The sequence below is a fragment of the Pleurodeles waltl genome, chromosome 10 (assembly GCF_031143425.1).
Source record: "Pleurodeles waltl isolate 20211129_DDA chromosome 10, aPleWal1.hap1.20221129, whole genome shotgun sequence".
Taxonomy (NCBI): Eukaryota; Metazoa; Chordata; class Amphibia; order Caudata; family Salamandridae; genus Pleurodeles; species Pleurodeles waltl.
In genome coordinates, this window is record NC_090449.1 from 975,427,172 (window position 1) to 975,452,253 (window position 25,082).

Sequence of the window (25,082 nt, forward strand, 5' to 3'; positions counted from 1 at the left end):
GAATATTTCTGATTACCATTTGCTTTAACAGTTCTGCATGGTTGCATCCTGGTGCATCTAGGATGAGTGTTCTTTGTTTTCCAAGTTCAACCATGTAACTCACATTTCACTCCCCCTGAAAGGGAAATCCAGTCACCCAGTTTGCACCTTACCCAGGCTTCCTGCAAGGAAGAGGCAATACAATGTACACCTTGACCTGCCTTCAGAATAATGAATGGTAATACCATGTTTATTTTTCTACTGTTGCTTCCCTGATAAGCCCTTCCCTTACCTCCAAAGCAATCTAAGAGGATCCTTGAATGCCCTGCGCTGCGGAGCACAGTAATTACAAAATGTGAAGTATTGGACCTCCACGTAGAAATATGCCCCCTATAATTGCACTGTGGCCAAGTTTAGATAAAAGAAAATTGATGTCCGAAAATCTGAAATATGCCTTAATGTTTTGAACCAAGGGTACACGCATGATGGGAACCTAGTTCCAGTGGCATTTGTCAGTCAAAAGTTACAAACAGGTGGCCTAATTTTGAGTTTCATGGAGGCGTTACTCTGTCACAAACGTGAAGGATATCTCATCTACTGTATTACAAGTTCGATAGGCCATATTGGAATTGGAATAGGGTGGGCGGGTTATCCATCACGTTTGTGACGGAGTACCCCCCTTCGCCAATCTCTAAATCAGACACTAAGGCCCTCATTCCGACGACGGAAGCACCGCCAACAGGCTGGCGGTGCTTCCCTGCCCATTCTGACCGCGGCGGTAAAGCTGCGGTCAGAAAACCGGGTCCAGCGGTTTCCCGCCGGATTTCCCCCGGCTGGGCGAATCCGCCATGGCGGCGCTGCAAGCAGCGCCGCCATGGGGATTCTGACCCCCTTCCCGCCAGCCTGTTTCTGGCGGTTTTTACCGCCAGGAACAGGACGGCGGGAACGGGTGTGAATGTGATTCATTTTGTTACAAAACGGCCACATTTATAGTATGTGGACTGCTTGCCCATCAATATGTAAACTCCAAGTACTAGCACTCTTCTTTTCCAGAAAACCTGTGTGTGTGGAAAGTACTACTGATTTATCTGGGGTACAGCACATAATTATCCAGATCCTCAATTCTGAGTCTATCCATCATGTCCTCATGCAAGCATAACGTGAAGATATTTCTTTAACCCCGTCCCCCCGTTATTACTATAATATTAAATTACCGTATGAAACACTTTATTGGGTTTGGAAAATAAGACAGAAGAAAAAAATAAAAGCAGAAAAACAGAAGTAATATCAAAATATGAACCACCCGGCCACTGTGGCATATTACATTACATAAAGTATTCTAATTATTTTGAAGCCACTTATGCTTTTGTCTTGCAAATATGACATTTGCATTTGATAGCAAAACAATAATTCTCCATGTATTTCTGATTGGCAGGCTACCATGGTGTGGGGTTGCATTGTATGCACTAAGATGTTGTAATGAATTTCAAAAATAACTTATTAGAATGATGACTGTGTCCGCACATTGGTTCAATGTTATAAAATATACAATAGGTAGTTACAATTTAAAGGTGTATTCAGAAATAATGGGAAAACAAATATCTGAGAAATGTGGGCATTTTGAATCCGTGCTCTTGTGATGACATTCATTCATCATCAATTTCATTATCAACATCTGTAGTCATTGTTTATTTCATTTTCTTCCATATGATAGTCCGATGTCATTCACCAGAGTGTGTTTGAACTGATTCATACAGAAGACAGGCTGGAATTCCAGCGGCAGCTCCATTGGGCGCTGGACCCTGCACAATCAAGTACTGATGTAGTGCAGGTAGAAGGTAAGACTCTGTTAAGTGTTACCTTTCCTTTTTTTATATCAGTAAAGATGTTTTTGTTTGCATGTTAGAAAATATTGATTGTTTCTTTGAGAGTTAGGTGCCCAACCATCACACAGGATTTGCTGCAGAGCAAGTAACTATCTGCTTAATTTAAATCTGTATGCCTCCTTGGCAGTAATTTTACCCCCAAATGGCTTCTGAATCCATTGCCAGTGCAGCTTCGAGGGCTTGCTGGGTTGTGTTTCTGGGTCTGTGTGGGGGAATAGATGGCAACTGCACCAGCTATTTTCATCTGCCATGATGGTCTGGTGGAAACCTGGAATATAGGTTGCAGCAACTAACTCAACCACCAAAAAACACACTTAACCGTGCAAGCATAACAGTTATTGCACTTTCCACGCATTCTCATTTACCACAAGGACTTTTACCATTATAGCGCAACCCAAAACCATGCATACATAAACTTACAACACATTATTATATATATTATATGGTGGGACTAGTATAGTTTCAGTTAGGTCACAGTTTCCTTAGGAAGAGCATTTATTATTTTTATAATAAATCTACACAATCTGCATAAGTAATTCCCAAAACAAATTCATCCACCTCGGCTCCTTTGTGGAAAGCTTTGCAAAAATCTGTTAAGAGGAGGCCTAGACAAAGGGAAGGGGGCAAAACATCTTTTTCCCATGTTTCTCGTTTTGGTCTCTGATATATAGAAAACTGCTGAACAGAACTACACCAAATCCTGAAAAAAATTAGAACTTTACTCCGAAAGAGTGCTTTTTCTGATTTGGTGGAAATCCGTTCAGCTTTTTTTCAGAACGTAGCAGTGAACATTGGGCTTGAAGGAGTTAAAAAGTTAGCTATATCTGAACAGTTGGTCCCGCAGGTGTCTCACAGAACCACACACAAAAAAAATAGGGCCCTCTGATTGGCAGAGAGAGCTTACTCCTGTCAGTTATCTTGGATACCGCAGGCCAGAAGCCAAATGTAATTCTCCTGATAGCTTATCGGGGGGGGGGGGGTTGGGGTAGGAGGGATTCAATCATTTTGAAAATGAAAAAAATAACAAATTACCATATTGCATGACTGGATTCAAAACAGAGATGCTCGTCAATGTAAGGATAGTGATTTAACAATGAAGTGACACTGAGCCTTGAAAGAGGGTTACCTCGAAACACGCGTTGGCTAGCTGTTGTTGATTGGTTTGAGATGTTTGGAGATTGTACGCCATCATTATTACCAAACTGGTTATATAACCAGAGGATCAGAGGATATATTAATTTTTAATGAAGCCCTGGAGTACAACGTCTTTCATGTCAATTTTTTATTTGGTTTGAATTGATTGGCACATTCTAATAGCATACTGTACATGCACAGTTATATACACAAATCAAAACTACCCCTGAACACTACACATACTTAAACCCTAGAATATCTTTATGATCCCTTAATACTACAATTTCCTAAACAGAATGCACTTTAAAAATCCTCGCCACCCCATTCACTACCCACCTGTGAACCCCAAAGGACCTTTACTATCCCTGTACACTACCCATACTTGAAATCTAAATCCTCTCTACCCCTTCACACTATCCGTCCCCAAACCCTAAACCCCCCTACTACCCCTTTAAAAAAGCCTTACTACCCTGTGCTTTATCTATCATTGAGCCCTAAAACCTCCTTACTACCCCTATACACCAGCCATCCCCGAAACCTAAAAACCCTTACTCCCTGTGTACACTACCCATCCATGAACTCTAAATACTCCTTAATACTACTGTGCACTACATAGCTGTGAGCCCCTGAACCCCTTGCTACTTCGATATCCCACCTAGCCCTGAGCCCTAAAATCTCCTAACCCACTCACTGTAAATCTTTAAATGGGTTGTAAATGTACTTCATTGCCAACCACCTTGTCTTAGTGGTAAATGCATTGTTGTAACTTTATTGTAGAGATCACTAGTTGTAGTGGGCGCGTTGTAGTGGTATAATTCCCCTATCATCAGTTAATTCCATCTAATCCACCTAATTCCATTTAATAACTAATGTCCCAAACACACTGGGAGATTTTTCCCAGTGCGGGTGGAATTTGTGAGTAATTCTTCTTTCTGGTACCAAAATAGCTTACATGTCAGAGCTTGACAAAGAGCACCCCTGCTGGATTGGAAGACCCTCTCCGAATTGTGTGTCTGCTCCAACACCATTTCGAACAGTGTTGGGTCAGGCGAAAATGTATTTATGACGATGGCGATGTAGAACCAGTTATAGCTCCACCTTTGGGAACTCACTCTTCCTACACTCTAAATAGAGAGAATGAGAGAAGGACACAATGGAATAGCTGCCAGTTTCTGATGAATGGTCCATTGCCACCCGTCTACAAAAGAGGCCCTTAACTTCTATACCTCATTGTTATACTAACTAGCATGTCAGGTAGAATATAGACTTCCACCAAATGATCATGTCTTCAACTAGTTCCATGCAGAATATTTCAATGAAAGAATCAAAAGTGTTATTCGAAGCTCATTTGTGCAGATATGTAGGTGAGTGCAAAGTAGCGACCCAAATAAATCACCCTTCTAAAAATTGCTACTGGTAATCAAAAAGGGTTATTCTTACTTTAAACAAACGGCAACCAGTTCTAGAGGCCACTGATATAGTCGCATTAAACAGATCTGAGCCCATTGTGATGGTCTGCTAGAATTCTGCATGTTTTAAACTACAGAGAGAAATGTACTGACAGAAATACACAAGAATGGAGAATTACACCATAGCTGCGTTACTTGTTTGTTTATGAAGCCAGACTACTGGGGCAGGCAGAAAAGGAAACATGAATTCAAATGTTCATATACAGTGCATCAGAGGCCAGCTAGATACATAGCATAGGCGTCAAACTGGCATTTTTGGTCCACCTGAACAAGGACTTAACTGTTCGCTGCCTGTTTTCATAAATATCTTTAATTGTAGGTAGCCATCTTCAAGTAGAAGGCAAAGTCTGTTTCAGACTGTGTTGCAGTAGTCCAGAGAACTCATCGTCCATCCTCCAAAAAGCCCTATTCTGTTTTTTGGTTTGCATGAGCTAAAGGGTTTTCTGGAGAATGGAGAGCTGACTGTTAGTCCCCATCATGGTTGTTGAGTTGTGGGCCAAAGTCGGTGTGAGTAACAAAAATGATCCCAACATTTTGACCTTTCAATTGATGGTAGGAGAATCATCCTTATAAAAAAGCCAATGAAATGGAGTGAATCTTATGTTGCACAGTAAGTTAGGTTTATTAGGACATTAAATAAACCATTATAAAAGCCCTGAAAATGTGATTTTTCATTGTATGTTCCAGGAGTTAAGAAAATCAGTACACCACATAAAGACATTTCTATTTTTTTTCTATTCTTTTTATCAATTTTCCGAAAAGTAAAGCATGAGACAGAAAGGTAAGGTAATTAACTCAAAGATACCTATAAAGTACACCCTTTGACGTTAGGGACATGCTGGCATCATGCTATAAGTCCGGTAGCTGTTCTCTGAGGAGGATTTCCATCATTCAATAAAAGAAAAAGATCAATGGAGGGAGGGAAGGGTATGAGTGTCCACCACTCAGGTGGCCACAGCAGGTCAGCACACAGGCCCCTAAGGGCGACACAGCAGCCCCCATCCACCCCCAGTGCAGCTCTCACAGGGGTCCATTCACAGCATGTATGACATAGTTGAGTTTAGTACATCTGCATCAGGGTGTATATCTCTCTAGTCATTGTTCGCTTACGCACTTAGGTATCGCTCCAGTGGAGCCCAAATATCTCTTGGTCGCAATCTTGCTGGCATCAGCTCCCAGAATGCTAACAAATTGTCTTGGCAGTATGCCGTGACTTTGAGCCAAGCAGCTTGTACCGGCACACGGAGACCCCCCCAGTGCATCACCACCTGTAACCGGGCTAGTAGTAGCAGAAGTGCAGTCAGCTTAAGATGTTCTGCAGGAACTTCCTTTACATAACCCAACAATGCAACTCTGGGCATGCGCTCTAATTAAAAATTAATTATGTCATCCATTATATCAAAGACATTGTTCCAGAATTTCCCCACTCCTGGGCAGCCCCAAGCCAAATGCAGAAAGTCAGCGCATGGCGCTGAGCATCAGGTACAGCCCGCATCTTCCAGAAGGCCCATCCTTTCCAGCCACTCCAGGGAGTGATAGAGCATATGTAAATATTTAACATGCAACAGTTGCAGTCGATAGTTGGGTGATAGAGCCCGAGCCTGGGCACAACAGAACTGCCAATGCTTCTCTCTGATGGTAATATCAAGGACTTCAGCCCATGCCTGTCTGGCATCGGGGACACGCACCAGAGTTGTGTCCTGCATAGCAAACTAGAGTTTGTTGATAAGCCTGGGCAGGGACAAGTTTATTAGGAAAACCTCAAGGGCTTGCAATATTGGGGGCACTGCAGGAAATGACTCGTGAACACCTTGCAGCGCCGCTCGGAGCTGATAATATGTAAATGTGTTAAGTAGGGAAATGTCTGGTCCAAGTAAGGCCTGCTGAGAGGCGAGGAAGGTAACCTCTGGGTACACATCACCCATGGTAATGAGGTTTAGTTTCCGCAGTCTGCTGTTGGTGCCAGCGTCCTGTGAACCCAGATCTGTGACTGAGGGTGAATGTTTGAAAAGTTTCAGCACTCTGTCCACCATCCTTTTGTGTTGCCAGCGTCCTGTGTGACTGACAAGGTGGGATGGCTTATCAGCAGAACAGAGGGCTAAAAATGGAGCTTGTCCGGGCCTGCGCCGCAGTCCGTCCCACACCCAACCCATGCATGGCACAGGGTCAATTGTGGTCCCGGCTCGCTTTGGGGTTTGGTACAGTGCTAATCAGGGGGAGCAAGGAGCAGTGCGGTCATGTTCAGAAGCCGTGTGAGAGATGAACTGGGTGGGATATAGCCACTAGTGTGCAAATTGCACTTGCATGCTTTAGTAATAAGAGGTCCATGTCTGGTGCCGCCAATCCTCCCTGTTCGAATGGTAATGTGAGAACCTTCCAGGTAATTTGGGGTTGCTTCCCGGCCCACGCAAGGGCTATCAGGAGGGAGTGGATGCGTCTCCAAAAGGACTGCGGCAGCTGGAGGTTAAGGAACAGATATGGGAATTTAGGTTATACTACCATTTTCACCAAGGCAAGTCTGCCAGCTAGAGAGTGTGGAAATGTCTTCCACACCTCAACTCAGTCTTCCAGCCAACTCGCCAAGCGGCCATAGTTGGACACCAAAGAATGTCTAAGTCCCGGCTGAGCCAAACTGCCAGGTATTTAACCGGTTCTGTAGTCCATTGTAGGGGGAACTCTGACCTCCTGATTCACTGACGTTAGTGGAAAAATTACAGATTTGGCCCAATTTATGGTTATTCCCGAGAGCCTGCCAAATTTGTTGAATTCCATGACTAAGAAGTCTAAGTTCTCATGGGGTTGTTTGACATATTGAGTGACATCGTCAGCATACATGGACACCAAGACCACACAGGACGAGAAGGCCAAACCCTGGTATGGTGAATGGAGAATGGTGTTGGCAAAGTCTTGCCACTAGGGGCTCCATTACAATGGCAAATAGAGTGGGCGACAGAGGGCAGCCCTTTCATGTTCCCTGGGACACCGGAAAGGGAGGGTAATCTGTCCATTAATGCCAAGGCAGGCAGCAAGTCTTGTATACAGGAGGAGGATGAGTTTGAGAAATCCAGGGCTGATACCAAGTCAGGCTAGCAATGCAAAAGGTATGGCACTCTAATGAACCAATCCCTTGGCGACATCTAGAAAAATCGCAGCAGCGCTGAGACTGGGCTCGATGGAGTGTAGCAGGGCAAAATAGTTGCAGAGATTGTGGGCATAGATCATCCAGGAACGAACCCAGATTGCTCTGGTGTAACGATGATCTGTAGCAGCGGTAGCAGTCTAGAGGCAATCAATTTGGCACATATTTTATTGTCCATGCTAAAAATGGAGAGTGGCCTAAAAGAGTCACATATCTGTGGGCATTTGTCAGGCTTTATGATTGTGATGATCAGTGCTTCACGTAAGGAGGGTTGTATTTCACCTCTTTTCAGAGACTCCTCGTACATGGTGAGGAGATGGGGGGCCAAGAGGGGAGCAAACTCTTTGTAAAATGCAGGCATAAGGCCATCCAAGCCTGGGGTCTTGCCACTCGGGAGAGCACTGATTGCCTGGATTATATCCTACACAGTGGAGGGTTCATAGAGGAATCTGTGGTGTCCATCTTCAAGCCAGAGGAGTTGCAGTGCATAGAAAAATGAAGGCAGATCTTGGGGCACAAAAGACTGAGTAGTCTGGTATAGGGAGGGGTAGAAATCAGTAATTTCGTTTTGCAATGCTGCCATACCCGATACCACCTCCCCGCTCCCTGTCTTCAGCTATGGATTGTGATTGCTTGCCCAGGGCTTATGAAGCATATTTGCAAGTGTTTTTCCTGCTCTTTCCCCCCTCACCATATCGTCAGGCTTGGGTTTCCTAGCTCAAATAATGGGTCTCCTGCTGTGGGGCATCCTTGAAGTCATTTAATTTGCTGCAAATGCTGGCCAGTGTGCGCTCGCTGAAGAGGGTAAAAAACTGAAACTCTAAAGCCCTAATCTCAATTTCGAGGTGCAGTAGTTCGCTCAACAGCGCACCCCACACTCCAGCCTGTTTTACACAAACCCCACGAATCACAGTTTCGAATGCCCCCATAATATATTGTGTGAATCCACCGACCCCAGGTTATGTGCGAAGTACGCTACTATTGCTGCCCGCGCCTCCTCTCAGAATACCTGGTCACGCAGTGCACTCAGTGGGAGGTACCATGTGAAGGCAAGTGATCTATATTACGGAGATGTCAGTCGCAATAGGACCGGGGCATGTTCTTACATTATATGTGGCATAATTATAATCTCCCTGGTCCACGCATCAACATCACGTGTGGCTAGCCATAAATCAATACTTGACCATGCAAAGCAGACCAGTGTAATGCAGGTCTGCTCACACCCACCTACATGGTGAGACCTCCATAAATCAACAAGGTAAATATCTGCCATGATGGAGTGCAATGAGGCAGCCGCGTGCGGATGAGGCAGCCTGGAGTCACTCGACCTGTCTGGCAGAGGGTCCAGGATTACATTAAAGTCCCCATCCCACAGTATTCCCCTGGGACCAAGGGTCTCCGCCAGGCTTCAAGCCTCATGAAGAAGCCAGGATCATCTACATTGGGGCCATAAATGGAGAGGAGCTTAAGCAGGTGACCTTCCAGCATACCTGCTAGTATCACTTATCAGCCTTGTTTCCCACAAGGAGCCCGACGTGTGTGCCAGGGTAAGCTCTTCCATAGAAGTGTATGGATCCCTCGTGCATAATTCGAGTAGTGTGCTGTGTGACTCTCACCAATCCATCTGGCATGCAGGCATCCTAGAGCGCCACCAGCAAGGTAAATTTCTTGTAGGAATCAGATGTCTGCGCCATGCCTCTGCAAGTACACCATGACATGGCATGTCTTGTGTCTGTCAGTCCGCCCCTGAACATTCCATGTTATACAGGTTAGGGATGCCATGGTGTGGCTTCCTTATGCAGGGTCAGTAGGATCAATGCCTGTGCGCCAAGAGAAAATGCGCACAGCTGCATCCGTGTATATGCAGTGAGCGGAGGATTGGATCGGGGAAGAAAAGAGCAACCAACATATATAAACAGTTACATTCAATACTCCAACAAAAGTACCACCCACTTCAGCCCCCAATCGGGCTGAAATTCACCCCCCACCCCAAATCTGGCTACAGAGGCCAGTGATGAAGAGCATCGGAGACTCATCCCAGAGGGGCCTCCAGGAGCCCAGCACCCACCCAGCTGGAAAAGAGGTAGGGACCAGGGAAGAAATTGGGAGTCAAAATTGTGTCCACCAGCAAATAGGTTGATGAAGCATGTACAAGGTATGAACCTGGCAAACCAGGAGGTGACAGTCTCATTTAGTTCTCCATATCTGAGTTCATATGTCTTACAATGTCATCAACTACGTCTATCAGGCAAGTTGCGGTTGGCAGGATCACACAGCACCTAGCCATACTATTGAGAGGGCTGTCCTGTGCTTTCGCAGAATCGGTGGACAGCACGTGTGCCCTCAGCAGGATATTTGTAGCAAATTTAGCAGCCACTTTCGGATCAGTGAAGTACGCGGTCTTGCTTACATTGAAGATTCGAAGCTTAGCTGGATACAACAGCAAATATTTTGCATCCATTTGGAGGAGAGAGCCCTTGACTTGCAGAAAATATCTTCTAGCTGCTTGCTCTGTGACTGGTCCCTGTAGTTCAATAATCAGGCAATTATGGGTCGGGCCGAAGTCCCTGGTGGAGCGGATGGGCCCAAAGATCTGTGTGCTCTCTCTACAGTCAGCATGGCAGACAACGCTTTGCCAAAGAAGGTGCAGAGCATTGTCTCCACATAGACCTCCATTCGACCCATGGCGGTGTACTCCAAAACACCCATGATTCGTAGGTAATTCCGCCTTGAATGATCTTCTAGGTCTTCATTTTTGTTACAAGTGACTTCTACAACCTTCTCCCTCTGGAGCAGTTTCTTGCTCACATGTGCCCCGTCATCTTCAAGCATGGACATGCGAGTTTCCAGTTGAGTGATGTAGTCACTGTGACCATCCACCTTTTCTTTGAGTCGATCAAACCTGTCAGTCAGCAGATCAATCTTGGTGTTGATGGGTGTTAAGCTGTGTTTTAAGTCCAAGAACATTGCATTTATGTCTTTTTCGTTTGGATTATTCTCTGTGCTGCCTGTGCACAGTTGGTCATCCGCCACAGACGATTCCTTCATACGCATCCTCCAATGCTGTTTGAATACCAGCTTCGATTGCTTAGTGTAATATTTACCCATCATGGAGGCGAGAAGCACCTGGCAGGCTGTGGAGGCAGTCTTTCTCAGCTAGGACCTGTCACATACCAGAAGGAGTTCAGGGGGGCATGAGCAGATCACAATAATGCAAGTAATCACTCACCCTAGATGACCACTGCGCCTCTGGGACAGGCTCCATCTTGTCAGTCAGCAGATCAATCTTGGTGTTGATGGGTGTTAAGCAGTGTTTTAAGTCCAAGAACATTGCATTTATGTCTGTTTCGGTTGGATTATTCTCTGTGCTGCCTGTGCACAGTTGGTCATCCGCCACGGACAATTCCTTCATACGCATCTTCCAATGCTGTTCGAATACCAACTTCGATTGCTTAGTGTAATATTTACCCATCATGGAGGCGAGAAGAGCCTGGCAGGCTGTGGAGGCAGTCTTTCTCAGGTAGGACCTGTCACATACCAGAAGGAGTTCAGGGGGGCATGAGCAGATCACAATAATGCAAGTAATCACTCACCCTAGATGACCACTGCGCCTCTGGGACAGGCCCCGTCTTGGAGTCAGTCTCCTAATCTGACGAAAAAGAACGGGCCCTGCCAGGCCCTACAAGCCACAAGCAAGGGGCACGAGCAGGTCAGTAGCCGTCCAACCGTATGGGGAGGGTCACAGTTCCAGTTGCCGATTACTCGTTCATTGTGAGTCCATGCTACCCTCAGCGCTCAGGATCAGACCCTCTCCCTAGTGGGATCCAGTCTCACAGTGTCTCTGCTCCTCAACCGCTCTACAAGAGTAGGTGCCCGCCTCCCCTCCAATATCATAGGCATGGGTACAATGTATGGTCCAGATTACTGTGTATATAGTACCAATGCAGGTTAGTAATGTACCCAGGGCGGTCGCCTTCTTAACTGCACGTGGCCCAGCAGGGGTTCAACCATGTGCCATCTTGTTCCTCAAGGCACTGGGGATCCCAGCAGCAGCCAATTTGAGACCACAGCCCCAGAGCTCCCAGGCCTCATCTGCAGTCCGAAGACACCTGCACAGCGGCCCGCCAGAGTCGCTGCACTTGCCGCTCAGGTAGGGGACCTCCTATCCCACTGCATACCATGTGGGATGGACCACACCCACAAAGTGGCTCCCCCCGCAGGCCTCACTGGCACGGCACGCAGTCCACATCCTCCGCTCATGTTTTCACCACGCCCCGCGTCCGGAACTATGACTCTTGTAGGCCACCGTGCCCCAGGCTCTCCACCAAGGTTCAGATTCCCCCCGGCCAGCGGGGTCCCCGTGGTGAGCACGCTGTGCACACTCTGCACCCTAGACTCTCAAAGGTGAGCCCTGGCAGAGTCGCTTGTTGGCGGCCTCTTGTTTGCACCTCTCTCAAGGCCGCTCGGGTGCCACATTGGATTATGGAGCCACTACTTCGGGCACAACCACAAATGTTTATCCCCCCTGGACAGGAGGGCTTTAGGCGTATTATCGTCTGTATGCAGGTGACAATGCCACTGTGCTTGGCAGATAAATGCTTATTTTCAATCCCCAGTCGGCCGATCCTCACAGGGTGGCAGCCTCCTTACAAGTGTCTTGTAACCATTTGTGTTACTTTCCTGGTTTAATGTTACAAGGGCTTAATGGTACCAGTGCTGAGGGTGAAGAATAACATAAAGTGTGATTTTACGGGCCTGACATGGGGAAATGAGACTTACTGTGCAGTTTCCTGCATGTTTCCTCTGCCTCATAGCACGTGAGGCTCTGTGGATGACTTTGCAATATTCCTTAGATCTCACAATCTTGAATACTTTTATGGCAGAGATAATATGCCTTCAAAGTATTTTGTTGGGAGAATAGTATTGGATTACAATTTTGGAACTAATTTAATACAGCAGAATAAATGAATCCGTGGTTTCATTTATTTTGACTACAAAAATAAAATTTGCAATCACTTTGAGTGGGATAATTTTCCCACAAACATAGTAACAAAGAATCCCATTCTTGTGCACTGTGCCCAACATACCTCTTTTATTATGCTTTTTTTATAGGAATCTATGGAATGAACTGCAGAGGGACAATAGTGTTGATGCCGCAATGGTGTTATTTTATACTATTGACTTATTGCATAGAACTTACAATAACTGATTTGTAGAAATGCTTTGCAGTTGGTTAAGAGAGAGGGGTCTGCACGAGTCATGCTCTGGAATGGAGTTTTCATTCCTCACATTCTATCATCGCTTGTTTTCATTGGCGACCCGCAGGTTCTGGTAGTCACTAAGTGTATTTGTTAGGGCTGCATGTTAAGGCAAGCATCTGCGCTGATGGCTACGTAGGGCTTATCAGTGCATGGCTGGCTAAAGGCAACAAACATGTCCTAGATTTCACCTCTACAGGCATTATGGTGAATAGTTGCACAGAGGCAATTTGGAGCAATTGTGAGCATGAAAAATAAATAGTTGCAGATAGCTAAGTATCATAAGTGAATTAAAATGGGGTTTCAGTGGTTACTATTATTGTTGCTAGTTAGCAAAAATAGTAATTAATGTTAAAGGAGTAGCATGAAAACTGGACATCATGTACCTAGAACGTAGGCTAGGCACAGTGAGCTGAACAGTCTGTGCTAACTAATGCAGTGTTCTAGACGTCATGACTTCAAAACCTGGCAAAGCAGATTTAGCCCTCCAAGTTTGGTAAATTGAGTATTATAAATTGGGTAACAATAGCATCTGTTCTTTATGTCACTTAGAAGTCATGATTTTTGATGATGTGATTTTTGCAGTATAATAAATCAATATTAATATGAAAGACTCGAATGTGTGCAGCATGTAAAATACCAAGAAACATTAACCCTGTTTGAAAGCAGGAAATATGTTCTTATTTAACTAGCTTTCTCAGTTTTTACTGGATTCCACGTTTTTGTCTCTGGCTATCATTTAGCAAATAGATGCATTCGGAGAATTGTTATCTGCATTTACAGCTGTTAACCAAATCATTTCATAACAGTGATTTGTAAATGGAAATTCCATAACTAGATACACTTGGTCTGATTCGCGAAGTCATTTGCATTAATCAAAATTGACTTACAAACTCAAGTGACAGAAGCTTTGCGTTTGCGATTTTCTAATAGCGAATTTTTGCAATTCGCTCTTAGGAAATCGCAAACTGTGAGGTACAACAGTGTGTTTAACACTGTTAGCAATTCCCAAATGGGTCGAAAGGGACCTGCCTCATCAATATTCATGACGCAGGTTGCAATTTGCAACCCATTGGGAATGGCCTGCATTCACAGGGATGGTGGGTGGCTTGGGGTCAGCAGACCACAATGTCTGTGAATGTTTTTACAATAAAGCAATTTTTTTTTAATGCAGCCTGATTTCCATAAAGGAAAACGGGATGCATTAGAAAACCAAAAATGAAAAGTTTTGTTTTCATTTTTTAAGGGTGGGCAGTGTGGTCTGTGGAACCACTGCCTGCTCTTAAAAAAAGTTGGCGTCCACATTCACAAAGGTGAAGAGGTACCACTGGGACCCCTTCCCATTTGCGAATGGGTTACCACCAATTTGAAATTAATGCTAACCTGTGAATGTTTTGCAACTGCTAGCCTGTCACAAAACATTCATACATGGCCCTGCGACTTGCTATTAGGAAGGGACACCCTTAACACATCTTTTCCTAATATCGACCCGCATTCCCTATTTTGCGATTAGTAATTGGTTACTGAATCCAGAATAAGGTTGGTACATGACAAAAGGACATTTAGTGTTTGCAAACGGCCTAATTTGCCGTTTGCTAATGCTAAATAATTTTGTACATGTGGCCGTAGATCTATAGGGACAAATTCACATTTGTCATTCACATACTGTGAACCTTCACCATTAGTAGATTCATTCAGGTTAGTATTACCAGATCATGGTGTATTGTTTATGTAATTCCATGGGCAGGTAGTGGAATTTTCAGAGCAACGCTGATCTGGTAAGTTGTGCACACCTATAAACTCACTTGTTTGTGGTAATATACGACTTCCTTGACCCAATTCGATCCTTCAAATAGTTGGAGATTTCCATCCGTTATTTAAAGCTACACGGCCATTGTAGTGGCATAAAGTGTGCTTCATAAATATGTCTAAAATAACACAATAATGACAGGAGGCACCAGAGCGCCCTTGGGGGCAGCTGTTTGTGCTGTAAAAATAATCTCGTTCATTCATTCATTCATTCAGTCAGGAGTAGAGTGTAGGGAAAGGGGAGGCAGTATCCCAAAAATTTGTCGGGCTCAAGTGAAGGGGTTTCTAATTAAAGAAAAATAATTTTCCATTGAAGAAAAAAAAGAAAAGAAAAACAGGCAATTGTAATACTCCGAATCCATCCATGCAAGTTCATTGTACACACTGTGCATTAATTCGCACATGAATGACTTTGCATGAACGTAAATGACAATTCAGACACAATTTGAAAAGTACTCCTTTAAAAAAATGTGACTTTTTTAGATTTCCAAGAGTACGCTTTATAAACGTTTTGAAGTACAGAAATTTGAAAACCTACACTCAAGTATATGAATAAAGTTTTTCAGATTTTTTCAGAATACTTAGTAATCAGACCCTTAATGTTAGGTGCCGATAGAGGGATTTAACAGACCTTTGAGTATAAAGGTTTATGATTAGAGAAGTGAAGATAAAGTGTGTGTTCAGCCTCGGTGTCCGTTTTTGTTTCTTTTTCCTCTTGTAGCTCCATTTCCATATTCGTATGCAAGTGGCATAATATTTAATGCCACCTTTACAATCTGGAGGTGCAAATAAAAACTAATGATGGAGTGATGATAATGCACTTACTCTTAACTCTGAATGAATATTATTCAACATAAAATGTAAGTGTCCCACAAGTGCATCCGGTATTTTTACCCATGTTTGTGCATTTTGGGCTTTTGGTATTACACTAGGATCGGGTGAATTTATAGGTCCCTTTCAGTAATACCCATTGTGCTGCAGCAAGGCCAGAACCTGTGCAGTGTACAGTGACCAGTCCCTAGTTGACACAGAGTCTTAACCCCCTTGTTAATGAGTTCTGTCTTACTTAGAAATAAAAAGAGAGGAATTTTAGCAGGCAATCAGTTTATCCTCCTTAACAACACTAGTGACCATACAACCAAACGTTTCTCTCTCATACTCTGCCTGTGATGGGGACAGGTTCGGTATCCATTCATAATATAGTGGATGGCGTGATTGGTAAGATGTTGCTGTATTTACTAAACTATGTTGAACCCTCATCAACTAATTAGTGGCATGCTTCATCATCGAGTTTCCTTTTGAGTCGGTAACCATGTAGACTTCAGGTTTGGGGTGGGGCCAGGATAGTTGCATGTAATGAGAGGCTCAGCCAGGGCTTATTTTCGGCCTACCCATACAGCTCAAAACAGCCCCTCAAGTCTCTACAAAAGACTAAGCTCTGTCCACTAACCAGCTCTGCTATGTCATGATACAAGAAGTCTAATTGTGTGAGGATGGGTACATGAGCTCTATTTTGGGATCTGTCTATAAGATAAACCAGCCAAGCATGAATTATACTCCTCTTACGTCAGTGAATGTTGGCATGTTTCTGCGATGTCGCCTTTGCTTTTTCATGGCATACATATTCATCACTACATCTTCAAGGGGTTTATATACATTTGTCTTGTCCGTACATGACAGTTCTTCTTATATAATATACAAGATCCCACTACTGATACCTGGCGTTGCAAAGTGATACCTTTTCTATGTCTCGGTGTAAGTAAACTTGTATGTTACATGTATACTCCATCCTAAAGCTGCCACTGTCTTAAAATCTGCAACATGCTAATGACGAAGCAGCTTTACCCCTTCACCTGTGCCGTATCACAGATAAAAGTGCATGGACAATAGGCCCCATGTCATCTGCATACTAAATACTAAACCTACTTGCATATACTTCAGGATGAGGCAAGGAGTGCTTCAGAGACCACATGGAGGCTCCTTACTAGAGGAGTGGAATTTTAAACTGCACCAATATGGACCAGTAAGCCTCCTCCTCCCTTCAGAAATAGCCAGTGACCTGCAGAGACACTGACAGTGTTATAGCAGCAGCATTGTGACATTATCTGCAGAGGCTCCCTGCAACTTAGTCCGAAAGGCAGAGGCGTAACAGAGGCTCCCAAAACCCCAGTAGTGCAGGGGCAGAATTCCATTCCTTGCTTTGGAAGGGCCCTCTGACCCTCTAAGCCATGCCATTGTGTGCCTTGCAAAATGCATCAAATGGCATGGAATAAGAAATAGTTAAACGCTTGAGAAAGCCACGCTGCTTTCCCCCCACAGGTCTCCGCAGCTTAGGGATGGGGTTACAACCATTTCTGTGGCCCTCATTGAGCCCAAGACCAATCAAAATCTGTGCAATCTGGGAGACACTGGGATCTTTCATCACATTGTGCAGGTGGGCCCCATCATTTTGCTTTACACCACTGCCCAAAGGTAGATCCTGAAGACCACATTGAGGGTGGTCACGGTATGGGAGGGCACTCATACTTTTAAAGAGCTGCATTGCTTCTTGGCTTCTCTGTCTGCTGTGCATTTTCAATCCCACTGAGCTGTGTGGACTGCGGTGCTCTGTTCTTTTGGTAATCAAGTGCACAGTCTCTGGTTTCTCGGGTGAAAATGTACCCCAGTGCATTTTAAACGTTGCAAGTCATAGGTGATCGAGTCCATGAAGTGTTTGTTAGGCACCCGAAAGATTTTCACTATTTAACAGCATGAAGTTCTCATCTCATGAGAACCAGAGATCCAAGTGCAGGCACTGCATGATTGCTTGTTTTCTGTTGTTGCCTGGCTCCGGGTGCCAGGGGACTAATTAGTGTGCAGTCTCGTTCTGAGTAATGATCCTCATTTAAATCCAGGAGCCCTTACCTGACACATGAGATTAGAACTTTCAGTACATAATGCTACAGAGCTGTTTTAGCAACAGTTAGAAAAGACAAGAGATGATAAGGAATATGTTAGTCTGTTAGCTGATGTTATCCCTCCACTGTCATTGTTGCAGAGTAGTGTTTTCTCCATACAGATGAAGTTATCAGAGAAAACAATACATGCAGTAAAAAAGAAAGTGCTTGGAGCTGGACAGTAGGGTGCATGTTTGTCACTGAAGCACTCCTCTGGTTTTCTTCTTACTTTCAGGGTGCCTAGTTTTCTTAGAGTAATTGTTTCCCAATGAGAGCCAGCCTCAAGAACTTAGGACTTTAATACGAGTTTGGCGGTCCCGTGGTGGGACCGCCAAACTCATGGGGAGGACGCCCCCAAAATATTAGTTACATTGGGAACAGTGAGCTGAGGGGGAGCCGAAGTCAATATCCTAACGCTCCAGCATCCTCGGAATGCGCACTCTCTGCAAAGCAGACAGTGCGCATACTGAGGATGCTGGGCAGGGGGCCCCTGCAGTTCCTTTCCGCCACCCTTTCCATGGCGGGCTCCCTGCCATGAAAAGGCTGACGGAAAGAGAGGTATTGATCAGCCAGGCGGTGCTGATTTCAGCGCCGCAATGGCTGGTTGCTAACTCGACTGCCGTCATGCCATCGGAAACCATGTTCCCGGTGGGGACAGCAGTCTTTTGGCGGTCAGCCTGTCAAAGTCATAATTTGGTGGTTGGACCACCAAAGCCGCAGCAGTCTGACCCCCACCGCGAGTTTGGTGGTATCATGATCGCCAAACTCATAATGAGGCCCTTAGTGACTCTGAGGTTGAGTATTATCCACTGGGAGCGGGCGTTCACATATTTTATGTAGGACAGGATCACAACTATCATGTTTTGATAACATTTTCACCCAATCGTCACCATAAGCACTGAGGTCTGTGATGGTGATATTCTCAGTGAAGTTATAGGAATATTGTCTGGTTATGTTGGTTTCTAGGGATGGTTATTGGGTGCTTTGGGGGTGCTTATCAAGCTTCCTCTCAGTCCATCCTCTACAGAGCTTGTTCCCTCTTAAATTCCCCCAGGCCTTCAGGTCTCAGTCTTGTCACCCAATCTGTCCCACGTTCAGCCAGCCATCAATCAGCCTGCAGCTCTCTAGGTTGTACTGCTTTGTCACAGCTTTCTCTTAACCCTCCCCGCCCTTTTCACGAAGTCCGCCCCTTCCATGAATTTTCATTTTAAGCTTTCCCCTTCCAAGGCTGTCTCCCTCGGCCTGTCCTTCCCTCGTTACTCACTCTTCCATAGTCTGCTTCTTCCTGCTCCCTCTTAAGAGCGTTCTCTCAGGCCTGCGTCTCTGTGCCTGTCTCCCTGCTATTCTGTCATCTCTCAGCCTGTCTCCTTGCTTTGTGATGCGCTTGTCCCCTTCCTGTTCTGTGATCCCTCCGCCTGTCCCCCTCTTGACCAGCCATCTCTCAACCTGTCCCCTTCCTGCTCTGTGATCTCTCAGCCTGCCCTCCTCTTGTTCTGTCATTTTTCAGCCTGCCCTCCTCTTGTTCTGTCATTTTTCAGCCTGCCCTCCTCTTGTTCTGTCATTTTTCAGCCTGCCCTACTCTTGTTCTGTTATTTTTCAGCCTGTCCCCTCTTACTCTGTTATCTCCCAGCCTGTCCCCTTCATGCTCCGTCATCTTTCAGCCTGTCCTTCTCTTGCTCCGTCATTTTTCAGCCTGTCCCTTCTTGCTCCGCCCTTTTCAGCCTTTAAATTCTTAGCCTGCTATTTGTCTCATGCTGACCGATTTTATGCCTCCCCTTAATTAACCCCGCACTCCCTTGCCCCCTCCTCTGTTGCGCAGACTATGCTGTCAGTCACCTGTACTCATGCTGAGACGTCAGAAGCTAGAATATTTTATCTATCTATCTATCTATCTATCTATCTATCTATCTATCTATCTATCTATCTATCTATCTATGTCTCTCATCGGGGTAAGGACTAGTCAGATATTGTGTGATCCCTGTCTTGTCTTCAGCTACTTATAGACACACAAAGCTAAATTTTGCAATGAGGAAGCGATGCCCGGAACAAGGAAACAACCCGGACCTGGCAGGGAGGTTTGGCACGACCGGGTGTGGCACAGGACCTGGCATCAGTAAACATAGGTAGAGCTTTTGTGATACAACCACATAAATTACCTACTATGTTGATCTTATTTCAGATTGATGACTGGCCTCGCTCTGCATGTTTGTGATGAAGGAGGGGCCCTGGCTAAAATGTGGAAAATATTAAAGTGATCTGTCTTGTACAATTTTCAACCACAGTAAAGACTAAAAAGTGGTGATATAAATGTTTGTAGGACGGTAAACGACGTACATGCATGCAGATTATTCTTTTGTGAAAACGCATGCCAGAAGAGCTGTAGCATAGCTGTCAGGTACCCTAGTGCTGGTAAGAAAAGGGGTCTCCTACCAACAGATGGGTCAGAAAAGACGGCCGCAATCGTGGAGCAATACTGTCCTCAACCTCTGGATTCGGAGCCTTTGGACCTTCTGCACTAATAATAGTTACGAACTACGTGCCAAGCATGTTTAATGCGAAGACTGAGCCAGTGCACATTCCCTGACCACTAATCAGGGATCAGGGCTGCAAAATGAATGTGGATGTTCTAGCCACTGTCTAAGATGACACTGGTAAGCATGTTTGCAGCTCATTATACCAAAAACATGCATGAACAGATGTTAATTTCTAGAGATTTTCTAATAGTTAATATGCATTTATTTGCTGTCACCGGGTCAAGATTTGCAAACGAAATAAGTAAGAAATGCTGAAGCTCAGGCTATACCAAGCTGGTCAACATCCTGCTTGGCTACAGATGCCTTTAGAGCCTTAAATTTCTTATTTGAGCCTCACAACAGCTTACTGAACTATAGATCACTCATTTTTGCTGCTGCCCCTTCTGAAGTCTGTGCAGCCATAGGCATGACCTCAGCTTTTATCAAGAAATTGCTCACTGATCATCCTCAGCAAACATAGTGTGGCTCCCCACTCTCTGCATCTAGTAATATCGTTTGTGGGGTCACTCAGTTACCATGCACTGCCCTGCGTATGTAGCTCGCACCTCCCATACTGCCGCCGGGAGACCAACAGTGGCCAAGTAATGAACCAGGCCCAGCCAGGGGGCTGAGGGTATAGGCAGCTCATTGGAGCAGCAAGGAGCACCTGCTGCATGGACTACCTGCTTCGGTGTTGCAGAGAGACAAAATATTGGGCACAGAGAAATATCAGCAGGGGCTCATAGTAAGCTGCCGTAATGTGGCTGGCAAGATGCCGTATGTGCGGATATCAGGTATTTTACAGTGGATCTATGGTCCTGATGTAGGCGTCCAAGTCTCCAAATTCCTGGATACATTAACGAACACTCCTATAAATAAAATTTGTCTATGTCTATGCGAGAATCAGCTCCAGTCAAGGAGACAAGCTACTTTTTGATCCATCACAAAAGCAGACAGCTGTATGTACAGCAAAAATATAAACAACTGCAAAATGCCATAGTCCTGTACCAAAGCGAGATAGACATCCCTTGGAGCCAATGCCTGATGGGTACTTACCTAAACAAGCCAAAGCTAAGGGGTGCTGACCTAAAGCCATGTGTACATGTTGAGTGTAGTAGTGACCTGAGCCCTGGCAAATAGTTGAAAAAGAACTAAAAATGTCCCTCTAACACTCAGTAGGTTTCTATGTTAAGACCCTTCATGAAGCTTTCTCAGCGCAGCAGCAGGCACTTTTAAGAGTACAAATCGGAACTGCAGTCCTAACACCGATGTGCTCGGTGTTTGACAAAAATATTGAATCAAAAATGTGTTGCACACACAGGATACTCTTTCCCTATTATCATTCTGATGGTAGTCTGCCACGAGATGCTTCCAGGGAAATCCCTCTGGGCATGATAAGATGGTGTGATATGTGAGAAGATCTTCTAGATCAGAGTCATATTGTTCCTTAGGCAGACCAATTGTCTTTATGCACTGAGCAAGAACTTCTCATTGTCTGCCCTCTAGTGTATGCTAAGAAGGTTTAGGTGGGTATGATACCTACATTGTAATATGACTGACCGTCACCCACCAGATGTCAACCAAGAATTCCCACAACTGTAGCCCACTCTGCCAATGATCCCCATTGGCTAGGTCAGAAACAGACTCGATTATGAAGCATACCATCTTGGTTATTTAGCAGTTTATTGTCCACTAACCAAAATAAACGTATCCATCTTGACCAAGTAAGCGTGAATTATTTTAAAGCTTCATGCACAGTGCATCAGGACCAGCAGGAAATCTCAATTCAGCATGATAACAATGAACAGGTATAGCTTGATTTTAAATTGAACTTCCTTCCTTACTTGGATGTGTGGTAAACCTATTACCACTAGACAATTAGACAATTGAAGTTAATCTTATGTTGACAAAAGATGGCAGGGTGAAGTAAAACGTTTTCTAGATATTTTCACAGTGACATCGTGCTAGCTAAAGAAGCAATAATAGGTACATTTAGAACTTATTTTTTTTAATTAGTTAATTGCACAGCTGTATAAAATAAAACATCATGGCTAGATTATGGAGTTGGTGGACAGGGTACTCATCACCAACCTGGCAGATAACCGGTGTGAATTATTAAAAGTGCATTATATCCTATGTGTATCCAACGTGACATAGAAACACATCTGCCAAACACTAAATAAGTCCCCCAAGTCTTTATAGCGTAAGTTGTGGGACATTGTTTACTTATTGATGACTCAAAACAATCAGGTTGATACAATGTTCTCACTTGCTACTGCAAACAGCTGGTTCTTTGAAGGAGTAAGGGGAAATTACACATGATATTGGAAAGGCAACTAACACTAACCCCTTCAGCTCAAAAGCATGTTTTATACATTTTATGTATTATGTATATTTTATAGCTCATCTTTGACATCCAGCCCTGCAAACCATAGACAGGGCCAATAACACTCATGTGTCAATGTACAATTGAGAATTTTCACCTGGTTTAGATGAGTAAAACCAAAGGCCAGATGTCAGACGCATTTTAGTTTGCGACGAGCAAAATGCGTTTTGGCATGTACCAAAGGCAAAATGTGAGTTAGTAACTTGTTACCGACTCACATTTTGCTTTTGCGGTTCGGTATTAGGATGGGGTGTGTTTAGGACATCCCTTCCTAGTACCGAAATGCACTGGCATGTATGAATGTTTTTGCAACCGGGAATGCCATTGCAAAACATTCATACTTTACAGACTCCTTGAAGGGCACCCATGCGACCTTTGTTAATGGGGGCGGCAAAATATTTTCAGAGCAGGCAGTGGTCCCACACACTACTGCAGACTCTAAAAAAATGGAAAAAAACTTAGTTTTTATTTTTAAAATGCATTAAGTTTTCCTTTAAGGAAAACGGGCTGCATTAAAAAAAACTGCTTTATTTAAAAAGCAGTCACAGACATTGTGGTCTTCTGACTTCAGCAGACCACCGTCCCTGTGAGTGCAGGCCATTCCCATTGGGTTGCACATTGTGACCTGCCTCATAAATATTGATGAGGCAGGTTCCTTGCGACCCATTTGGGAATCGCAAGCAGTGTCTCAAACAGTGTTGTACATCAGTGTTTGTGAATCGCAATTTGCGAGTCGCATACACTGAGGGTCGTACATCTGGAATTTTAGTTTGCAACTGGTAAAATGTGTTTTGGCATGTACCAAAGGCAAAACGTGAGTCACTAACTTGTTTCCAACTTTCATTTTGCTTTTGGGATTCAGTATTAGGAAGGGGCGTGTTTAGGGCGTCCCTTCTTAATATCGAATCGCACTGGCATGTATGAATGTGCTGCAACCGGGACTGCTGTTGCAAAACATTCATACTTCACCGACTCCTTGAAGGACGCCCAAGGGACCCCTTCCCCTTTGTCAATGGGGCGTCAACATTTTTTTAGAGAAGGCAGCGGTCGCGCAGATCACACTGCCTACCCTTAAAAAATGGAAAAAAAGCTTTTCATTTTTGGTTTTGCAATGCATCCCGTTTTCCTAAAAGGAAAACATGCTGCATTAAAATAAACCACTTTATTGAAAAAGCAATCACAGACATGGTGGTCTGCTGACCCTAGCAGACCACCATCCCTGCGAGTGCAGGCCATTCTAAATGGGTCGCAAATTACGACCTGCCTCATGAATATTGATGAGGCAGGACCCTTGAGACCCATTTGGGAATCGCAAGCAGTGTCTCAGACACTGTTGTACATCATTGTTTGTGAATCGCAATTTGCAAGTCACAAAAAATGTAAATTATGAGTTGCAAACACTGAGGGTCGTACATCTGGCCCATATTATCTTCAGGTTCTTCTATGGTATCTGCTGTTGCAATCCATGAAGCTAGCAGTGGTAACACCCGCAAAAATGGTCTGTGTGTGTGAGTCACCATTTTTAGCTCCTACCTGTAATTCATGTCCAAACAATGGTACACTCCCAGTGCAAATGATTTTTCACCGTTATGTTTTTAAACCCACTTTTGTCTGTTGGGCCTAAATAAATGCAATAGTGTTGAAACCCTCTGAACCTGTAATGAATAGAAGTGCATTTAAAATCACTCATCTGAAACTTGCTGTTTGAGTCACATATAGTCAGTTAGTTTATCACTTCCAGTCAAGTAATCGTTACCATAAACAGGATTAATTGAGTAATCCCTCATCTACATAGATTGCGGGCCTCTAGTTCCGGAGTACATATTTATGTCAAAAAGACGTTGGTGTCACCTTATTTAGTGTCTGGCTTTGTCATGCATGTAGATGAGGAGGGGAGGTTACCATTGTGAAAGGCACTCAGATGAAAACAATAAAATGGTCATTAGCATGACCACCCCAACCATGAAGATGACTACTGCCATCGAGCCAGAATATAAACAAACGTCTGTTCACATCTGGCTAATTTAGAGACCTGTGCTAGCTCCACGGTTAAGTTCCTCAGACAGCAATAACCTTACCACAAGTAGATATTTCTGGATTTAGTGTTGCTTTCCAGTAAATGGAGGATATTATTAGCAGCAACGTTACTGCACATTTTTTCAATTTATTTGCTGTTGGTTACGTACAGTACTTATTCTTGTAAATGCTTTAATGGCATTTTTGTGGTATAATGCTATACTAATGCTTGTCTTTGGGAATGGTACAAATATTCGATAATATTGATATTACGCGTTTGCCATTAGTGCATAGCAGCAAATAAGCATGTTCGTCTCATTAGGAAAACACGGAGATAAAAATAGAATTGTGGCAAGTTTTCTGCCCAAACTCTACAACAGCAAAACTCCTTCAGACGAGTACCAAACGCATTTTATCTGACATGTGTAAACATGAACTTAGAATGCAAAACGATTTACTGACAAGTGAATGATTACCCCGGGGTTACAACAATCCAGATCATACTCTTCAGTCCACACACAGGTGGAACACCATAAAAGTATACACATCACTCTATA

At 44.2% G+C, this 25,082-nt stretch overlaps 1 protein-coding gene across 1 annotated transcript in view; it reads left to right on the top strand.

Annotated features, from left to right (window-relative positions):
* Positions 1-25,082, top strand: part of AHR (aryl hydrocarbon receptor) — a 353,719-nt gene that overhangs the window by 230,124 nt on the left and 98,513 nt on the right. The window contains exon 5 of the mRNA XM_069211815.1: positions 1,694-1,817. Coding sequence (XP_069067916.1) covers positions 1,694-1,817 — 124 coding nt within the window. The remainder of the gene's footprint in view (positions 1-1,693; positions 1,818-25,082) is intronic.